Below are 21305 nucleotides of genomic sequence, written 5' to 3'. Positions count from 1 at the left end.
AAACAAAATGTGGCTAATATCTGAAAAAAAGACCATTTTGTCTTTCTTAGAAACTTTTTTCATGTATCTATTTATTATGTTTTATCAATGGGAAGTAATTGATCTTCAAAGATTTTATAAAATACACCATCAAGTGTATATTTTATACAGCTGATGATGTATACACCATACACCAACTGGAGCATTAGCTGTTTTGGCTCTTTTAATTGCTTCTGTTATTTCAAAAGTTGTTATTGGACTGTTCAGAACTTGCTTTTTCAATAGTTTTCCAATAGTTTAGGAAGATTTTGAGCTGATATATAATCATCAATACTTTCTAAGGAAATGTCCTGTTTCTTTTATAAATTAGTATAGTAATTCCAAAAAAGTCTTTGAATGCTTTTGTTATCTGTGTCAGTCCAGTTAGCCTCTTGTAGTTTAATTCTCACCTTCTTGCCAGACTAACCTTATTGCATTCTTTGACAAAGTGACAGAATTAGTGGGCCAGAGAATTATGGTGGCTATAATTTACTTGGACTTCAGTAAGGCATAAGGTAAGGTAGTAGAACACAACCTACTACATGGTAAAATGTGAGTTAGACAGCATAACCACCAGGTGGATTAGTAACTGGCTGATCAATCACACTCAATGTATACTCCTCAATGAAACTGCATGTACATGGAAGGAAGCATGCAGTGGGGTACCCAAGGCTCTGCTTAGGCCCAGTATTCCTCAACATTTTCATCAATGATTCAGATGAGGGGATAGATGGGGAACTCATCAAATTAGCAGATGACACCAAGCTGGCTGGAATAGCCTATACTACAGAACATAGCCTTAAGATACAGGAGGATCTTGACAGACTTGAACATTGGGCCCTATCTAACAAAATGAAATTCAATGGTGAAAAGTAAGGTTCTACATTTAGCAAGAAAAAACAAATGCACAGATATAGTACAGGTGGTACCTGGCTCAATAGTAGTAATTGTGAGAGGGATCTTAGAATCCTAATGGACAATCACTTAAATATGGGCCAGCAGTATGTTGCAGCTGCCAAAAAAGCCGACACAGTTCTAGGTTCATTAACAGAGGGATAGAATCAAGATCACGTGAAGTGTTAATACCACTCTATAATACCTTGGTAAGTCTACATTTGGAATACTGCATCCAGTTTTGGTTACAATGTAAAAAAGATAGTGTGCAGACAACAAAGATGATTAGTGGACTGGAGGCTAAAAGATATAAAGAATGGTTGCTGGAATTGGATATGTCTAATTTAAGGAAAAGAAGGATTAGGGATGACATGATAACCAACCTGTTCTCCAAAGCACCCTGAGCACAAGACAAGAAGCAATAGATCAGGGGTGTCAAACTCAAGGCCCAGGAGCTGGAGCCGGCCCATTCAGTGTTTAGAGCTGGCCCATGGGGTTGCCCTGGAAATAGTGAAGGACTGGCCCACAGTGCCTCTGCTAGTGAAAAAGGAGCTTGTGTGGCCCTCCTGAGTTCTATTTTCACTAGTAGAGGGTTGCAGGATCCTGTCGCAGCCAAAACTGGAGCTCATGAAGCCTGTGAGCGGCCTTCCTGAGCTCTGTTTACGCTAGCAGGGGGTTGCAGGAAGCCGTCACAGGTGAAAACAGAGTTTGGGACCCTTCTTTTCTCTGGCAGAGCGCTCAAGCCTCCACAGGTGTCAAGCTGGCCACACCCACCCTGGCCAAGCCCAACCCGGCCCCCCAAGGTCAAACACAACAATGATAGATAGATAATAGATAGATAGATAGATAGATAGATAGATAGATAGATAGATAGATAGATAGATAGATAGATAGAAACTAATCAAAGAGAGAAGAAAAAGGAGAATGATGAGTGTTTAATGATTAACTGTACATTCCTGAGGAAATTTCTATGGAAATAGTTCTTTTACATAGAAGGCAAATATTATTTATAGCCCTAGTTATTACAATACACATTTCATAACACTGAAGGCAGAAGTAAATATTGCTGTCTTCTTTGCTCTTATATATAAAGGAGTTCCTGAAACGAAGCTACCTCAGTTGCTTCCTAATCTCAGGGTAGTTTTTCTGGAATGTTTTATTGTTTACAATGCCTATTTTTTTGTTCCTAATTTTTTTATCTCTCATTCAACCAGCTTTTCAATTATCAGGTAAAATTTATTCAATTATTTAAATTGTTTTAAAATATATGTATTTAAATTCTATTATTATTTAAATATTCAATTATTTAATTTATTTTTATTCTGTCACAGTTCTTTAGTTGTTTTTTGTTTTTTCCTCAGCACTAATGTATGGATGCATTCTCTATAATTACTGATTATATCTAAATAATCTTTTAGAGATTAACAATATAAAAGTTCTTTTTTTTACTTTTTATACCTTTTTTAAAAAAAATACTTTTTTCCACTAGTTGATTTTAATAATTAATAATAGAAAATGTTAAATTTAAATAGCTGAATCTGAGATACAATAGAATTGTTTCAATATTACAATGCATAGAAGGTGGAAAACACAGTAACAATATAAATAGTATAATATAAAAGTAAAATAGTATACGGTGTAGTATAAAACTATATATTTTTATGGGGAAAATAATAGCCTCGTACATATATACACAGTATGAATGTGGTTACTCTATATTTATTATTATTTTGTTCATTTTATAGACAGTGAAACTTTTTTGATATACAATGAAAATCTTCATCTTTGCTTAAAACTTCAAGAATCTCATTCTTTCTCCCTTGAGATCTGCAACAAGTATAGTGACCAGCAAAATTTTAAGTGGGTATCCGATCATCAGTTATTGAATATGGCGGTGAGGTTATGTCTGAGTGTGCCCTCAAAAACAAACATGATTCCAGTTACAGTGTCACCATGCAACAAAACCCTTGACGTACAAAAATGGGAATGCAGAAATGACACGCTTGCCCTTGCAACAGAAGATCTGTTTTTAAATCCTGCTAATGGGCATGAGAATAGGGTTATACTATCAGCAAACTCCACCCAAAAAAGTGTTTGGAAGATCTATGGAACAAAGAAAAGCTTATGTGCCCAGAAATATGAAGGTAAATATCCAAACATTAATCCTTCTTCCTGAATTTGCTTACCTAAATTCTCTTCCTCTTTTATAATAATAATAACAACAGAGTTGGAAGAGTTTGGAAGGGTTGGAAGAGTTGGAAGAGTTGGAAGAATAATAACAACAGAGTTGGAAGAGTTTGAATCTCTTTACCTGAAAATTGAAATATATTAGATACTAAAGGTATAATTTCAAATTATGTTACTACCTAGTTGTCCTTTAACATATTAGTGTTGTTGTCTTTTACATCATCTGAAAAAAAAATGGCATGTACAGTAATCTTTAACCTATGGCCATAATTGAGCCTAAAATTTCTTTTGCGGGGCAGTTGTTAAATGAGTTTTGCTCCATTTTACAACCTTTCTTGCCATAGAATCATTGTCATTTTTAAGTTAGTAACATGGTTATTAAGTGAATTTGGCTTTCCCATTGACTTTGTCAGAAGATGATTATATGACACTAGAATACTATAAGCATCATAAATATGAACCAATTGCCAAGCTCCAAATTTTGCTCATGTGACCATGGAGAGGCTGCAACAGTCATAAGTGTGAAAAACAGTCATAAGTCACTTTATTCAGTGCTGTAGTAACTTCAAACATTAAATGAATGGATAACTAAATGAATGCATGATTACCATATTCTAAGATATAAATTCTGAAAAATGTATAAACATGGTTACATGTATTGTACACAAACTGTACGCATTCCTTAGAAATAAATCCTGAGATATTTTTGTATAGCATTTCTATTCTCATTTTAGTACTTCTCAATCTAACAGAAATATGTTTGATTTTTTTAATAGCTCTATTTACTATAGAGGGCAATGCCTTTGGAGCACCCTGCGTATTTCCGTTCAAGTATAGGAATATATGGTATGCTGAATGCACAGTTAAAGATGATGTACACCAACGACTTTGGTGTGCAACAACTTCAGATATGGATGAAGACTCTTTATTTGGATATTGTCCCATAAAAGGTAAACTCTTATTTGATGATATTTATTTACTTCGTATTTATTTATTATTATTACCTTTATTATTTTTACAAACAACTCAAGGAAACAAACATACCTTCTTTCTCTTATTTTCCCTACAACAACTCATTGAGGTGGGTTGGACTGAGAGAGAGTAACTGGCCAAAAGTCACCAATTAGATTTATTTATTTATTTATTTATCTTATTTGATTTTTATACCGCCCTTCTCCTGAAGGACTCAGGGCGGTGTACAGGCATAATAAAACCGAACATACAATATACAAGTTTAAAATACGATTTAAAAAACTTATTTAAATTAGCCCAGTAATTAAAATTTACCATGTTAAAAAAAACCCGTTTAAAATTAATAAAATTCAACATTAAAATCCCAATTTAAGCCAGCCCTGCGCGGATAAAAAGATGAGTCTTGAGTTCGCGACGAAATGTCCGAAGGTCAGGTATTTGGCGTAAACCCGGGGGAAGCTCGTTCCAGAGTGTGGGAGCCCCCACAGAGAAGGCCCTTCCCCTGGGGGCCGCCAGCCGACATTGTTTGGCGGACGGCACCCTGAGAAGTCCCTCTCTATGGGAGCGTACGGGTCGGTGGGAGGCGTGTGGTAACAGCAGGCGGTCCCGTAAGTACCCAGGTCCTAAGCCATGGAGCGATTTAAAGGTCATAACCAACACCTTAAAGTGCACCCGGAAGGCCACAGGCAGCCAGTGCAGTCTGCGCAGGAGCGGTGTTACATGGGAGATTACATGGCTAAGGCAGGATTTGAACTCACAATCTCTCTCTTTTAGCCTAATGCTTTAACTGGCTCTCATGTAATGGAATATGGATCTCTTCAATCTCTTTATGTTAGAAAAAAATCCCAAAAGAAGTAAATCACAAAGCACTTTTGTTCTGTTTTCAGTGATCAGGATGAAACGTCTCTTCAGGGAATCTTAATTTTTTATATAGTCTTATTATGTTTTAATACATATACAGGTAGTCCTCGACTTATGACCACAACTGAGCCCAAAATTTATGTTGCTAAGTGAAATATGTGTTGAGTGAGTTTTGCCCATTTTATGATTTTTCATGCCACTGTTAAGTGAATCATTGCAATTATTAAGTAAGTAACATGGTTGTTAAATGGATCTGGATTCCCCATTGACTTTGCTTGTCAGAAGGTCACAAAATCTGATCACATGACCCCAGGACACTGCAATATCATAAATACGAACCACTTACCAACCATCTGAATTTTGATCATGTGACCATTGGGGAAGTTGCAATGGACATAAGTGTGAAAAATAGTCATAAGTCATTTTTTTCAGTGTCGTTGTAACTTTGAATGGTCACCAAAAGAACTGTTGTAAGTCGAGGAGTCCCTGTATATAATTTGGAATCAAAGTATATAGTGATATGCTAATATTTTCAGGGGATTCCTGATTGCCTGGATGGATCCCTATGTTTCCACATGAACCCCACTAGCACAATTATTCTCATGCCTGGCAGAAGAAGCCAGGCAAGCATGTTTGCTAGGAAAAAGCTAGCATGACAACCTTTACAAATGAATTTTCTCTGACTGCTTTAAGAACTCTCCAGTCGGTGGTTTCTTTATTTGTTTGTTCTGGTTTGCTATCTCATAGAATGGGAAGTGGAAAGGAAGCTAGCACTTCCAAAATCAACACTTCTAAAACCACAGTCAGTCATACATTCATACATTTACTCAGCAAGTTCCTTATTAGTAGTTTCTTAAAAACTACTACCTTACCTCTTTTTAAAATACTCATAATTGGAGCTATAAGGGTTACATTTTTCTCCTCCTAACAAGCTTGGCTAAAAGAGACAGTGAGGGATCCTTGGTGCTCTCCGAGCTTGGCTGTTTTCTTGCAGACTACCCAAACTAGGTAATATCGTCATCCTCTTAATGGCTGTGATGAAGGCAGCCATCTAGGCATTAAGAGAAAATAATTGTGTCAAACTAGGAGTCTTATGGCCCTTTTTCCCTCTAAATGGATGATGGTACTTCAGGCTGCTATCTTTATGTCCATTCACAGAATGACTTAGGCTGAGTCTCATTATTTATTTTACATGTTGTGTATTTGTAGTAACATTATTGTACACATTATGCTGAAGAAACATAAAAACCTCTGAGGGAGTTGGGTGGCTCAAAAAGGTGAAAATAAAATCAAATAAAATCAAATAATAAAATAAATGAAACAAAACAAAACAAAAACTAGTTGAACATAATAAAGTTGTGTTATAACAAATGCAGCCTGGATCCATTTCTTGCACAAAAATCTATCAGAAAGAATGATCTTAATAGTTTTGCAAAGTGTGAGTAAAGTGGGTGATGGTTTGGGAGCATAATGAGAGGCTACCACAAGAAGAATACCCATGGATTTCTAACCCATTTACTATATGTGGGCTTTCAGGGCAGGGGTCAAATGCTCCCGGTTTGGACCGGAGCGCCCAATCTGGTAGCGATGGTGGCAGGTGGTTCGGAGAACCAGTAGCAAAAATCCCTGACCCCCACATGCCCAGCTGAACCGCGTGATCATCAGAGGTTTTTCTTTTCTTTTAAAAGCATTTTTTTCTTCGGCCAAAATAATGCTTTTAAAAGTAAAAAACAAAGTCTCTGATAATTACGCGGCTCAGCTGGGATCATCAGAGCCTTTTAAAAGCATTTTTTCTACAACCTCTTCGACTGAAGGGGTTGTTTAAAAAATGCTGTTAAAAGGCTCTGATGATCCCAGCTGAGTTGCCTGATCGTCTGAGGCTTTTTTTTTCTTTTAAAGGCAAAAAATTTTTTTTAAAAAAGAAAACAAAAGCCTCTGATGATCAGGCAACTCAGCTGGGATTATCAGAGCCTTTTAAAAGCATTTTAAACAACCTGTTCAGCCGAAGAGGTTGTAGAAAAAATGCTTTTAAAAGTAAAAAAAAAGTTGGCCATACCCACCCAGTCACATTACCTCCCCATCAAGCCAAGCCCACAGAACCAGTAGTAACAAATTTTATATTTCACCACAGTTTCAGGGTGTATATATGGATAGGCACATAACTGTTAAGAGAAATTTTAAACAAAACTATATGGATTCCAAGCAATGTAAGACTTAAAAATTAAAACAGCACCTTAGATTGGGCCAGAAGTCTGTTGGAAATCAATGGAGGAATCTCAGTATAGATGTAATGCTACTAAAACTATTTCCATCCATTAGTAATAAAGTCAATGCAATTTCAACCAATTGCTACCACCCATTTACACAGAAAGCCACATACATGCATGTTGCAGTAGTCTAAATGTGTCCCATTCTGCTTTTCCAAAAGGCAGCTGAACCTTCTTGGTTTGTTTTCTTTGAAGACATTTCACTTCTCATCCAAGAAGCTGATTCAGTTCTGAAGCTTTTTGAACTAAAGAAGCTTCTTGAATGAGAAGGAAAATGTTTTTAAATTAAAAACCATCAAAGTTCAATTGCCTTTTTAAAAAAAGTACCTTGGAACAACTACGACCCAGATGATTGAGATCATTTTGTTTCTCTATAAACATCTAATTTAAAAATTAGCTACGTGGTTCAATGGTAGGCAAGGGTGTCTTGAAGGAGAATATCTAAAGCTCCTTGGCTTTACTCTTAGTAAACATGGATAGAAGTCTCTGTTACCCGGTGAAGTTATATGACAATGTTGCTGTTTAGAAGTGGGGAGTTGATTTACTTCACTGTGTGGCTTGATGAAGCAAAACACCATTCAAAATCTGCACACTACTTGTTCAATTTTTGGCAATTCTTATTAACTAAAACTATGCAATGAAAAGTAATGCAATGAAAAAACATTTCTACTTGGTACTTGGACTTTGTTACTAATGAGCTGACTCTATTTTTCATAATGCTTACAGATAAAAATGATAACTTTTTCTGGACCAAAAATCATTGGACAGGAGACTACTACCAGATCAATTCCGACTCAGCTCTAACATGGGATGAAGCAAGAAAAAGCTGTCAGCAACAAAGTTCAGAATTATTGAGCATCAACGAACTATATGAACAAGCATATCTGACAGGTATCACATAACAAAACATTTCTTAAAAGGCTTCTAAAAGCATTCCTGATAAGAAATATGTTCTCATACGTAGTAAGCAATTTTAAAGGCTTCATATAACAAACAAAATTTTTCCTCGAGAAATTATCTTCTCAAAAATATTTGATGCTTTGAAACAGTCTTTCTTTGAATTATCTACTTTCAAGGAACAAGTATTTTGAATAACTGAATTTGGATTCCAAAGACGAATATTTATATGATTGATTTGAAATTAATACATCAATATCAATAGAAGAAAATACTTGTAGCTCAGGTTGAAATGTTGAGTTCTTGGTGCCCTCTAACCTTGGTTGTTTGCTTAAAGATGTTTCATTACCTAACTAGGCAACATCCTCAGTGTGGTGTTTTCTCCCTGTTCTTTGGTTAAAGTATTGTGTTCTGGTTAATTATTGGTGTTAATGTCTCCTTACCTGGGTGTTAAGTGAATGAAGAGAATGTGTTCTAATTTTTTGTTTTCTTCTTAGCTTTTTAATTGTCACTTTTGAATAGGGTGTAAACGTGGTTACCTCTATGCGTCTATATCAATATAGATTTACATATCATTCAAAAGTGACAAATAAAAAGCTAAAAAGGAAACAAAAAAATCAGAACACATCCCCTTCAACCACCTAACACCCAGATAAAGAGACATTAAGACCAAATAATTAAGCAGAAAATAATACTGTTGCCAAAGAACAGGGAGAAAACATCATGCAATTATGTCTGAGTGCCAAATTCAAAAAGTTCCTTAGCATTTTTAAATTTATCTTGAGCTAAAATACTCATATTTCCCAGTGAAAATCATGGTTAAGTCTGTCTATGTGTTGTGAGATTAAGGAGTTTTCATTGTACAAATAGAAGAAAATATAAGTAGGTCATGGTCAAATTGAGGACTCCTTGGTGCACTCTGAACTTGGTTGTTTTCATGCAGATTAGGTAATGTATTCCGTGAAGTTTTCATTGTGTTTTGATTGTGTCTTCTGAATGCTAGTTGATGTTTATGGTTGCACTTTTGCCTGTCTATCCTATCTAGTGGCTGTTACATACATACATACATACATACATACATACATACATACATACATACATACCAGAGGCGGGTTACAAATCCTAGGGGGTGGTGCTCATCTCCGTTTGAAAGCCAAAGAATCAGCAATGTCTCCATAGTCATGTGGCCGGCATAAATAAATGCCAAAGGCACACAGAAGGCTGTTACCTTCCCACCAAAGGTCGTCCCTATTTTTCTACTTGCACTTTTTACGTGCTTTCAGACTGCTAGGTTGGCAGAAGCTGGGACAAGTAATGGGGGCTTACCCCATTACGTGGCACTAGAGATTCGAACTGCTGAACTTCTGACCTTTCGATCGACGAGCTCAGCATCTTAGCCACTGAGATGCCACATCCCTTTTATGTAGATGTATATCTCGTTACCCCAAAAATAAGATCTTGTCTTATATTTTTTGAACCCTGAAATAAGTGCTTGGCTTTATTGTCTTGCGATCAAAAGCCCGATTGGGCTTATTATTAGGGGATGTCTTATTTGGGGGAAACAGGGTATGTATATGTATATGTGTCAGTCTTGAAAGACATCTTTCAAATTCAGATTTTCCCAGATGTGCCAATATGACATCTCTAATAAAATGGAACTTTGAGAAACTTCCAGCCTTGGAGTCTTCTTTTGTTGGGGGGGTTACTTGGAACCCTGACATTATATGTGTGTGAGTGTGTGTGTATGTGTGTGTGTGTGGGTGTGTGTGTATTAATGTTATAGCTTCAGAAGGGAATGATAGTTGTACTTCAGATTCAATTGTACTTTGTCTATTTTGTCTTCAATGTCAGAGTTAAAGAGTTGATCAATATGTGAATTTCTTTCTCAACTAGGGTTAACACAAAGTTCAGAAACCAACTACTGGATTGGTCTTAATAATCCAGATTTTGACAGTGGATGGCAGTGGATTAATGACCAACCTTTGAAATATTTAAACTGGGCTCCAGGTGAGTAAGTGTTTATAGTTAGAAGGCCATGGATATTTCATAAAGAAAAGTGTAAACATTTAAGGATAATAAGATTAGAATATTTGGAAATTCTTATTTTATTATCCACAATTCTTCTTCTTAATTAGGTCAGGGTAGCATTTAAAATTTTTGTACTCTTTTTTGTAATGAGATATATTTATTATATTTTTGATTTAATTGACACTTTCTTTAGAAATACTCTAGCATTCTTATATGAAGTTTATAAGAAGTATATAAACATTGATTCTTACTGTATTGTCACTTTCACTTTTTTCATCACCCCAAAGATGCCTTTGATCCTGACAAAAAATTCTTAAAAGAGACTCAGTAGCTATGTTTAGCTCAATGTGATAATTATAGTATAGTGTATAGTGTAATTCTATATGTAATACTGTATAGTGTAATACTAATGCAGTATCAGGGGTTTTCAATTCAATTGCATAGAATGTGAAGGATGTGTGTTTTTGTTTTATTTTTATAATTTTCTTAGTATGATGAACACTGAAGATGGCATTTAATTTCGTTGTACGAAGTGCAATGACAATAAAGTAAATTAATCCTCTTCTATAGCCTTTGTAGGCCTGTGCAAGGTGGCTCCATTCCTTACTGATATGCCACCTAACTCCTGTCACTCATGACAGTTGAGATGGAAGCTGTGCCTTGACTTGAAAAATTGTTCTACCTCATATACAGATTTGATCTGGCTGGATCCTTTGATCTGGTCAAAAGGGTCACTGATTGAAGGTAGGCAGCCACTACAGTCCAGTTCAGTGGTCACCAACCAGTAGTCTATGAGAAAATTTTGGTGGTCCACAGAAAAATTATTTGCATTTTTTATATTGCACTAAATACTATTTTTCTTTTTAAAAAATTCATATTAGTGGTCCACAGGATTTAAACTTATGAATTTAGTGGTCCCTGAGATCTGAAAGGTTGATGACCCCTGGTCCAGTTAATCAAAGAAAATACTAGTTTGACTGACTGATTTGCTCTAAGGGATTGCATTGAAGCTTTGTTGAAATGAAGCATCCTTTCAAAGCACTACACTGTTCTAATAGTTAGCATTATAACAATTGGAAAAATGGGATTTGTCGGAGGCCACAATTGGTCAATTACATATGAAATCATACAATGTCTAATTGGATAGAAAATACAATGCTTTCCCCAAATGATAGGTGTACAGCCACAGAGGGAGACTTCCACAGTAAATATAGGAAAGCTCATATATATTTATTATAGCAGATAAAATTGTATCATGAGATACAATTGAAGAAGAAGGCAGAAAAACATTATGATTTTTTTACAGATAAAAAAGTGTTATCATCTTGGACATCAAGCAGTGATAGGATAATCTCGTTCACTCTCTGTTACAGGTAGCCCCTCTTCAGAAACAGGAAAAACCTGTGGATTATTGCAGGATAGGAATGGCAAATGGGAAAATAATCTGTGTGATCTGAAGCATGGATACATCTGTAAAAGAATGAACTCTTCCATACAGGCATCTGCACCTTCTTTAGGTAGGCTATAAACTGTAAATTAAGTTAACTGAATAAATATTCTTTCACTGATATGTATGACACACATGCCCCAGATTACATTTTTAAAATTATTTTCCTATTGATGATTTTGGTCCCAGAGGAATCTATTTAGAATAATGTGAAATAATAGATATCTGAACTGGAGAACATACAAAGATTCAGGTTCTGAATGCACATTATGCAAAAACAATTTTGCTTAGGACTAAATGGCAGAAGGTAAGGCAGCCTAAAAACCCTATATACACACTTATGCTTACAGCTGGGGATGGGAATGGGGAGCTGAAGAATTCTCATCACTATTCTGATGATCCAAGATCCTGAAGAAATAGGAAAAAAATCATTTAGCATAATTTTAATTTCAGAAAATTTTAATATGAAATGTTGCACACCTCTTAGATGAGTTAAATCCTGAAGGGGTGCAGAACTATATGCAGAACCTTCACCATATCTCTGACATCAGTACAATTGAACGTGTCCAGAAATATTTTACAAAAAGAGTTCTTCATTCCTCTGAAAACAACAAAATACCTTATCCCACTAGAGTTGAAATCCTAGGCTTAGAAAACTTGGAACTCCGTCGCCTTCGACAAGACCTAAGTTTAACTCATAGAATCATCTATTGTAATGTCCTTCCTGTTAAAGACTACTTCAGCTTTAATTGCAATAATACAAGAGCAACCAATAGATTTAAACTTAATGTCAACCGCTTTAATCTAGATTGCAGAAAATATGACTTCTGTAACAGAATCATCAGTGCTTGGAATACTTTACCTGACTCTGTGGTCGCTTCCCATAATCCTAAAAGCTTTATCCAAAAACTTTCTACCATTGACCTCACCCCATTCCTAAGAGGACATAAGGGGCGTGCATAAGCGCACAAACATGCCTACCGTTCCTGTCCTATTGTTTTTCTTTTCTTCTTCCTATATATATACCTCCTAATATTCCTAAATATTATACCTCCTAATATTTACTCATATATATGTTTATATACTATATAATCTTTTTGTATGATACTTATATATATTGTTGTGACAAAATAAATAAATAAATAAATAAATAAATAAATAAATAAATAAATAAATAAATAAATAAATAAATACAACTGCATGCATAGAAAAGATCCTAAACTGCAGACAGTCTTCATCTTATGACAAGTTACTTAACAATCATTCAGAATTAAGACAGATCCAGAACTCAGGTTCTGTAAAACATCTCTAGCCATCATAAAATGTCGTCCCATCCCTCAGCTGCACTCCTGAGTTTATGTACAGTAACTGTCTTTGGAAGATTTGGCAATTAGTTTACCTTTAGGACCAGTGCTATGTCCCACAATCACAGAACATGATTTTTGCTGAGTTCTTTTTTTTTTTGTGAAAGAATGGATAATCACTTATGGCTATACATTTGCTTAATTAACATAATGATTTGTTTACTGAATGCTGTAAAAATGTGATAAAATCAAGTTTCATCATGTGGATACTTATAACTTAACTTATGACTATAATAACTTTTAACCAAAAATCTGCCCCCAACCGTGATCGTAACTCAAGGGCTACCTTCTCCCCCTATTCTGTATGTATGTGTGTATATATATATATGTGTGTGTGTGTGTGTGTGTTAAACACACACTATAGATAGATACACACACTACACACACACACACACACACTATATACATACACACACACATGTACATATGTATCTATATCTATATGTACGTATATATGTATTTATGCTGCTGCCAAATTTATTTTTAGTTTGCTCTCTATAAATTTCTATAAAATAAGATGGAAGTTTTGAAGAAAAGCAATTATCTGGTAAAAATAGTTATGCCAATTAACATACACTGTAAAAAAGCATTAATAATTTCCAACTAATTTGTTTAATCATGTAGGACATAAAAAGTTGCTTCTTTAGTATACCTGCCTGATTCACGAAAAATTGGACTGAAAAATTAGATCTGGTTACAATAAATCCTGATGATTCTTCAGGAAAATATCCTCAAAACAGTGGACAAAATATCTTATCTTTAAGATGCATTGCTTCAAATTTGCTTCTAATAAATTCTATTTATTGAATTAATTACATCGTAATACTAGATCAGGATATACCCCCTACCTCCAGTCCCAATTCTTGATTGTTTACATATAATTACTGTTGTTGTTTTTTAAAGATGATCTTAAGCCAGTTAAATGTCCAGATGGCTGGGTTGGATATGCAAAGCACTGTTACCGTCTGAACAGAGATCGCAAAACGTGGAAGGATGCCTCAGTCTCTTGCCAAAAGGATGGTGGACATTTACTAAGTATACATGACATTGAGGAATACAGCTTTGTTTTTTCTCAGCTTGGCTACAGTAAGTATATTTAGAAGGCTTATTTCCTGTTTCGTATACTCTGGAAAAGAAAATAAAGGAATAGCTGCTGACATTGCCATCACAAGAAAAAAAAAGAGTATTTATTTAAAATATTTGTAAAAATATTTGTAAAAAATCTACTGAGCCTGTGTGGTTTAAATGACACTACAACTGCTGCATACATCCATGACAGATTAGCACATCCTGCTGCAAACATCCAAATTATATCCTGACCAACATAGCAGAGATTTTTATGGGCTGGACCATTATATACAACCTCTGGACTTCATTCATTAAATTTGAGAGCAAATTAATTAAATGGATTTATCTTTTTAGAACCAACAGATAATTTGTGGATAGGACTAAATGACCAGAAGGTTTCTTCATATTTTGAATGGAGTGATGGTACTACTGTGAGATTCATCAAATGGAAGAAAGGAGAACCCACACTTATAAGCAACGTACAGGAAGACTGTGTCATCATGACTGGGGAGGTAACAATAAGAACTCTTAACTATCTGGTGGATATTTTTCCCCCCTATCTTCAGGTCTCTCTTAGATAAAATTTGTGTCTAGAAATTTGTTTAATGCAACCTATTTTACATAATATAATTTATTCCATAGATCAACATGTCTTAATTTTTTTCCTCTTTACACTTTTAAAATTAGAGATAACCCCAACAGTTTTTGTTTTTACGAATAACTGATACTTATCTTATTCAAAATTGAAATTGACATATGAAAAATTTAATCTGACATATTTGCTGCTGCTAGTTCTTCTCACGATTGTTTGGATGAGATTTTATATTGTGTTATATTTTTCAATGTGGGCTGGAAATAATTCTAATTTCATGGCTCCAGGGGCCCTATAACCACACTTTAAGAATCACTGCTTTTGATAATAGTAATAGCACTTAGACTTATATACCGCTTCACAGTGCTTTTACAGCCCTCCCTAAGTGGTTTACAGCATCAGCCTATTGCCCCCAACAATCTGGGTTCTCATTTTACCCACTTCAGAAGGCAGAGTCAAACTGGAGCCAGTGAGAATCAAATTGCCAAACTACTGGCAGCTGATTGTCAGCAGAATTAGCCTGCAATACTGCATTCTAACTACTGTGCCATCATGATTGGAGGCTTTTTTTTTTATTTGATTAATGGGTTAGTATACAGATGTCCTGTTCTAATTTATCTGGCAGCTCTAGGTTAACACCTGATTTAAATTATTATGGATATGTATATTCTGGAGCTTATCCCAAAGTATTGCTTTCAATACTTTTTGATGTGTTCGTTTTTTTAATGTTAATATTTGCTTGCTGGGTTGCTGTTAAGTATTGAGCTAATTTTATTGATCATATTGATTGCATCTTTGTTTAACAATATTGTTTGATAAGGGCATTATTATTTATCAGAGTCAGGACTGAATATGTCAGGGTATTTAACTCTATATAGAAAGGCTGGGCTTTTGTGATTAAGGATATAATTTAATACTTGGGGGGATAGAATTGTTAAGTTCGGGCAATGAAGAGGCAGGAGACGATACAAGTGACAACAGCTCTTTGGTTTATTGTGATCCCAGCGAAAACCAACAGGCAAAACCCCTCTTTAAATAGTATTTTGGCTGAGGCATCAGCCAATTAGCAACGTGCAATTTCCCGCCCAAATTTCCCTCCTGAAATTCAAATACATTACACTCCTCCCCTCCCAGAATACATTGTACCATATTTACATAGTTTTTTTGCATAATCTTTGCATGTTATTTTTCCACGTAGTCACGCAGGTAGACAGGGCGTCTCCTAACTCTTTCTGACCTGTGCATTTCATTCCCTGGGAGTGAGTCGAGCTGGTCGGAGGGACTGTTTGTTCCTCCCAGCTCCTCCTCTGAGCCATCCAGCCCTGGATTATTGGCAGAGTTGTCCCTGCTGTCCTCTGGAGGAGCCGGTTGGCGTCGCTGGACTTCTTCAGACTCAGCTAAGTCCTCTGATCGCCTCGGGGTTGAGTTAGCTGTTGGTTCAAATATTGGGTAGTCAGGGTCTGGCTGTCTGGTTTCTGGATTGTCTTGTATTCTTTTTCGTAATTGGTCTACGTGGTGTCTCCACACTCGGCCGTCCCCCATGTCCACTATGTATGACTTTGGGCCCGTCACTCCTACAATTGTTCCCTTTAGCCACGCTGGGCCCTCACTATAGTTATGTGCCCATACTGGGTCACCTGTTGTCATTGTTCTGGTTCTTCCCTTTATGCTTTGGTACCCATCAGGGGAGTATGTTGGGTTTAACCGATCTAGGGGACACCGGAGTCTTCTACCCATTAATAACTCCGCTAGGCTGCGGCCGGTGGTCACACAGGGGGTTCTATGTTGGACTGCCAGGAAGGTATCAATTTTGGATTGCCAGTCTCCTGGGCTAATTCTAGATAGCGCTTCCTTGGCACTGCGTATGAAACGTTCTGCAAGTCCATTCGTCGCCGGGTGGAAAGGTGCCAAGATGCCCTCTTCTGCCAAGTACCCCTCAAACTGGGTGGCCGTGAACTGTGGGCCGTTATCGGACACTAGAGTGTTGGGCAACCCGTGTGTCACAAATAGATGCCTCAAGACTGTGATTACAGCTTCCACTGTTGTGGTTTTCATGAGTAAAATTTCTAACCACTTCGAGTAGGCATCTACCACAATTAAGAAGGTTTGCCCATGGAACGGCCCGGCAAAATCTATGTGGATCCTGGACCAAGGACCCTGGGGTTTCTCCCAATCCCTTATGGGGGCTGTTGGGGGTAGTGGCCTTGATTCTTGACATGCTTGGCATTTCCCTACCCGGTCGCTAATGTCTGTATCCATTTGTGGCCACCACACGTAACTTCTCGCTAGGCTTTTCATCCTCACAATCCCCGGGTGGCCCACATGCAATAGTTCCAACACATGCCCTTGTAATTTCTCCGGAATAACCACTCTATCCCCCCATAATAGACAACCCCCTTGTACCGACAGTTCTGAATGCTTTTTTGTAAACTCTTTGAAACGATTCCCCGGTGCAGCAGGCCATCCCCTCTGCACCCAACCGATCACAGTTCTTACGACAATGTCTTTGTAAGATGCCCTAGTCCCTTCCGTAGATGTGACTGGGCCAGAGTCCAAAAAGTCCATTAACAAGACGGGCGTCCCTGGGGTCGGGTCTTCAATAGTCTCTGGCAACGGGCATCTACTTAAAGCGTCCGCATGTCCCAAGTCCTTGCCTGGACGGTGAGACAGTTTGTACGAATATGCTGCCAGGAAAATAGTCCAACGGGTCAGCCTGGGTGATAATGCAACTGGTGTTGGACAGTCCCCCGCCAAGAGTCCCAATAAAGGTCTGTTGTCTGTGACTATTTCAAATTGCCGCCCAAACAGGTACTCGTGGAATTTTTTAACCCCAGAAACTATAGCCAGGGCTTCCCGGTCCAGTTGGCTATAGTTCCTTTCCGCTGTGGACATCGTGCGGGAAAAAATATGCGATAGGGGCTTTTGAACCGTTCGGTAACCTGTGGCTGAGGACAGCCCCTACCCCGTAAGGTGATGCATCACAAACTAGTACTAGTGTCCCATTGTACATGAATTAGAAGGCTATCGCTGGACAAGAGATTCTTAACTCCTTCAAATGCCTTAGCCTCAACCCTGCCCCAAGTCCAAACAGCTTTTTTCGCTAGCAGTTTATGTAGCGGTTCGGCTATCGTTGCCTTATTTTTTAAAAATATCGCATAGAAATTTACAAGCCCCAAAAATGCTTGTAATTCTGTTTTGTTTTTTGGGGTTGGAACCTTTCTAATGGCTCGCAATTTGCTCTCAGTTGGGTGGATGCCTTCCTTATCTATCCGGTAACCCAAGAATTCTACAGATTCAACTCCTATCTGGAATTTGTTGAGTTTAACCTTAAGCCCCACAGACCTGAAAATGCCAAAACCTTCCGCAATTTGACCCCTAATTCTTCCAAGTTTTCTGCTGTTACCAGTAATATGGAACTACTCCCGGTAGACTCTGTAGGAGTCGTTCCATTAGGTTTTGGAATAACTCGGGGGCTACACTCACTCCAAACTGAAGTCGAGTGCATTTAAAAGCGCCCCGATGTGTGACAATCATCTGCGCTTCGGCCGTTCCGTTGTCAACCGGTAATTGTTGGTAGGCTTGAGCCAGATCGAGTTTGGCAAAGACCTGTCCCTGCCCTAACGAGTGCAACAAATGTTGCACTACGGGAACGGGGTAAGCACTCTTTTGCAATGCTTTGTTAAGCGTTGCCTTATAGTCAGCGCAAATCCGGACTGATCCGTCCGGTTTGACTGGGGTCACTATTGGTGTCTCCCATTTTGCATGGTCGACGGAGACTAGTATTCCCTGGCTTACTAATTTATCTAGTTCCCTGTCAATCTTGGGTTTGAGGGCGAACGGGACCCTCCTAGCTTTTAATCTAATGGGAGCCACTTGGGGGTCCAAATTGAATGAAATGGGGGTCCCCACGTACTTGCCCAGGCAGTCTTGGAAAACGTCCTTGAACTCTCTCAACAATTCGTCCTTCAGGTTGACTCCGCTTCTGTGAACCCCGGTTACTTCCATGCCCAAGGCTCTGAACCAGTCCAGACCTAGCAAACTGGGCAGGTTTCCATCTACGATGGTGATCGGCAGGGTTTTCTTAAATTGTCCATATTTCACTCTGACGGACGTGACCCCTCGAACAGGGATTCCCCTGGTAGTCTTGCACTCTCAGCTTTTGGGGTTGCAGCTGGCGTTTCGCGACGTCTGCTAGGTCCCTTGCGATTGTGTCCCAAGACATAATCGTGATTGATGAGCCGGTATCCACCTCCATTTTACAATGCACTCCTTCGATGTGTGTCTTGGTGAATATTTTCTTCTCTAGCAGTGTCGATGCGTGGCCCACTCTCACAGTGATCTGATTCAACTTCGCGCCCTTTTTGAACTGACCAATCCCTGGCCGCCTCGCAGATCCGGCGCCCTGTTGATTGGCCGGTTTGAATTTTGGGCGGGAAGGTTGAGAGGCTCGGCAGGCCTGAGCTATGTGTCCTTTCTTTTCACACCACCGACAAATTGCGTCTTTGAACCTGCAATTCTGTCGTTGGTGTTGGCCTCCGCAACTCCCGCACTCATCCCGGTCGCCTCTCTCCAGCCTCCCGGTGTGGAAGACCTCTTCCTCTTTTTCACCGTCCGATTCGGCCTGGATTTCTTCACTGTAGACAGGCGTTGCTTTCGCCGCGGCATTTGGCATGTTCGGCTTTTGTAAGGATTCCGCCGCTTTGGTGGACATCTCATGTGCCCTGGCCTCATCCAGGGCTATCACCAGGGTTAGGTTGCTTTTCGACAGCAGCCGCCTCTGTAGTCGGATGTCCCTGACCCCACAAATGAGTTGTTCTAATAAAGAGTCCTCCAAGTCTCTATACTCACAGTGGTTTGCGGCTTTCCTTAATGCGGCCATGTACACGCTTATCGATTCGCCCTCTAGCTGAACTCTTTGCCTCAACTCGAACCATTGTACAAACTTCGATGGCACCAGCGCGTAGTGTGCTTGTAGCGTCATCTGTAGCGTTTGCCATGGCACCGACTGTACCGGCATTGGTTCTGACAGCGATTCGGCGGTATTGAAGACTTCTGGCCCACAGTGGCTCAGGAAGTAGGCTCATTTCCGATTATCCGATACTCCTTGCAGTTCGTTAGCTTCGAGGAAACACTCGAAACGAGCCATGTACAACCCCCATTTCTCCTTGGCTGAGTCGAATGGCACTGGCGGCGTATAGCTAGACATCGCTATGTATCCGCCCTTGATACTGGCTGGGTTTGATGTTACATTGCTCCTTCAGCTCTTTTCCTAGTCTCACTGCCTTCAAAATCCCACCTTCGTCGCCAATGTTAAGTTCGGGCAATGAAGAGGCAGGAGACAATACAAGTAACAACAGCTCTTTGGTTTATTGTGATCCCAGCTACAACCAACAGGCAAAACCCCTCTTTAAATAGTATTTTGGCTGAGGCATCAGCCAATCAGCAACGTGCAATTTCCCTCCCAAATTTCCCTCCTGAAATTCAAATACATTACAAGAATGTTAGTACTAAAGTGATTAATTATGTCAAGTAACCATGATTAATCACATTCATAAACATTATTTTGGGGAGAAATTTCATTTATAAAAGCAACATAAAGCCTACTTTTTGGCTTATTCTACAGTTTGGTAATTACAGAGGGCTCTCGGAGCTATTAAACAAACAAACATTCAGAATTCTCATGGAGCCTTTAACTGTCCATTCATACTGAAACGGATTGTTACTATGTAATTAATTCTTTGCTTTAAAATGTATAGTACATTCTAATAAGTAAGTAAATGAAGAAATACATTCTGAGTTCAATTGAGCATTTTTTTCAGAAGACTGGGAATAAACTTTTAATCTGCATTGACTGAAGAACAAAAACTTATTTACGTGTGCTAAATTTGGATTAAGTGTGCTGTATATTTGGTGAAAAAAAACTCCAATGCAATTATATTTTATATTTTGGAAACCTGACGTAATATTAATGAATTATATTTTGAAATAACTTAATTTTTGTAGGCTAAAAACTATGTTTATCATTCCCAACTTAATTTAAACATTTACATCTTTTTGGAAGATGTTAGTATGGCTGCAGAGTTTAGACAAATGAAGCTATAATAAGTATTGTGCAATAATCCAGCTCATGAAAAAGAAAAGAAAAGCAAAAATACAAATCATAAAAAAAATAGATAGGGGTAAAAGTAATGGATTCCTTTTCAGTGAGATTTGTTCATCCTTCCATCCTCAGAATGGATACATGGCAGATCATTTCTGTGAAGAGGAATTAGGATACATCTGTAAAAAAGAGTCTTCAGAATTTCTTCCTGGAACAGATGAAGTTGCTGATCCAAAATGCCAGAAAGTAAGCCTAAAGAACTGTGTAGCTCTTGATCTTTTATAACAGTTATTCATCTTCTTATGAAGTTTTGAAAATATCAACCAGAAAGCTACTTTTGCCTTCAGATGAATAGTCCCCTCCACTCCTAACATTGGTGTCAACTCTTAGCAATCACATAGACAGAAAAATTTTCTCTGTAATATTATAAGAAGACAATTTATTCACTTTTACCATATGACAAAAAACCCAAAACTACCTGAGATAATGGTTAAACAGAAGGAACACATTTTTATTATTTTTCAATCTGAAACTGAAAAATGCTGATTTGTACTGGCACAAGTACAAATTTACTTTAAAGTAAACTGCTGTGATTTGTATGAAAATATTC

The 21305-nt window shown here is 37.9% G+C and overlaps 1 protein-coding gene across 1 annotated transcript in view; it reads left to right on the top strand.

Moving 5' to 3' along the window:
* Positions 1 to 2021: 2021 nt before the first annotated feature.
* Positions 2022 to 21305, top strand: part of LOC131198791 (macrophage mannose receptor 1-like) — a 52790-nt gene continuing 33506 nt past the window's right edge. Inside the window, exons 1-9 of the mRNA XM_058183839.1 lie at positions 2022 to 2141; positions 2658 to 3056; positions 3876 to 4049; positions 7926 to 8090; positions 9990 to 10103; positions 11498 to 11641; positions 13839 to 14021; positions 14358 to 14515; positions 20828 to 20941. Of these exons, the coding sequence (XP_058039822.1) occupies positions 2081 to 2141; positions 2658 to 3056; positions 3876 to 4049; positions 7926 to 8090; positions 9990 to 10103; positions 11498 to 11641; positions 13839 to 14021; positions 14358 to 14515; positions 20828 to 20941 (1512 nt within the window). The 5' untranslated portion in view covers positions 2022 to 2080. The remainder of the gene's footprint in view (positions 2142 to 2657; positions 3057 to 3875; positions 4050 to 7925; positions 8091 to 9989; positions 10104 to 11497; positions 11642 to 13838; positions 14022 to 14357; positions 14516 to 20827; positions 20942 to 21305) is intronic.

This window comes from Ahaetulla prasina, chromosome 4 (assembly GCF_028640845.1).
Source record: "Ahaetulla prasina isolate Xishuangbanna chromosome 4, ASM2864084v1, whole genome shotgun sequence".
Lineage (NCBI taxonomy): Eukaryota > Metazoa > Chordata > Lepidosauria > Squamata > Colubridae > Ahaetulla > Ahaetulla prasina.
Note: the sequence above shows the minus strand (reverse complement) of the source record. Positions and strands in the feature narration are given on the sequence as shown.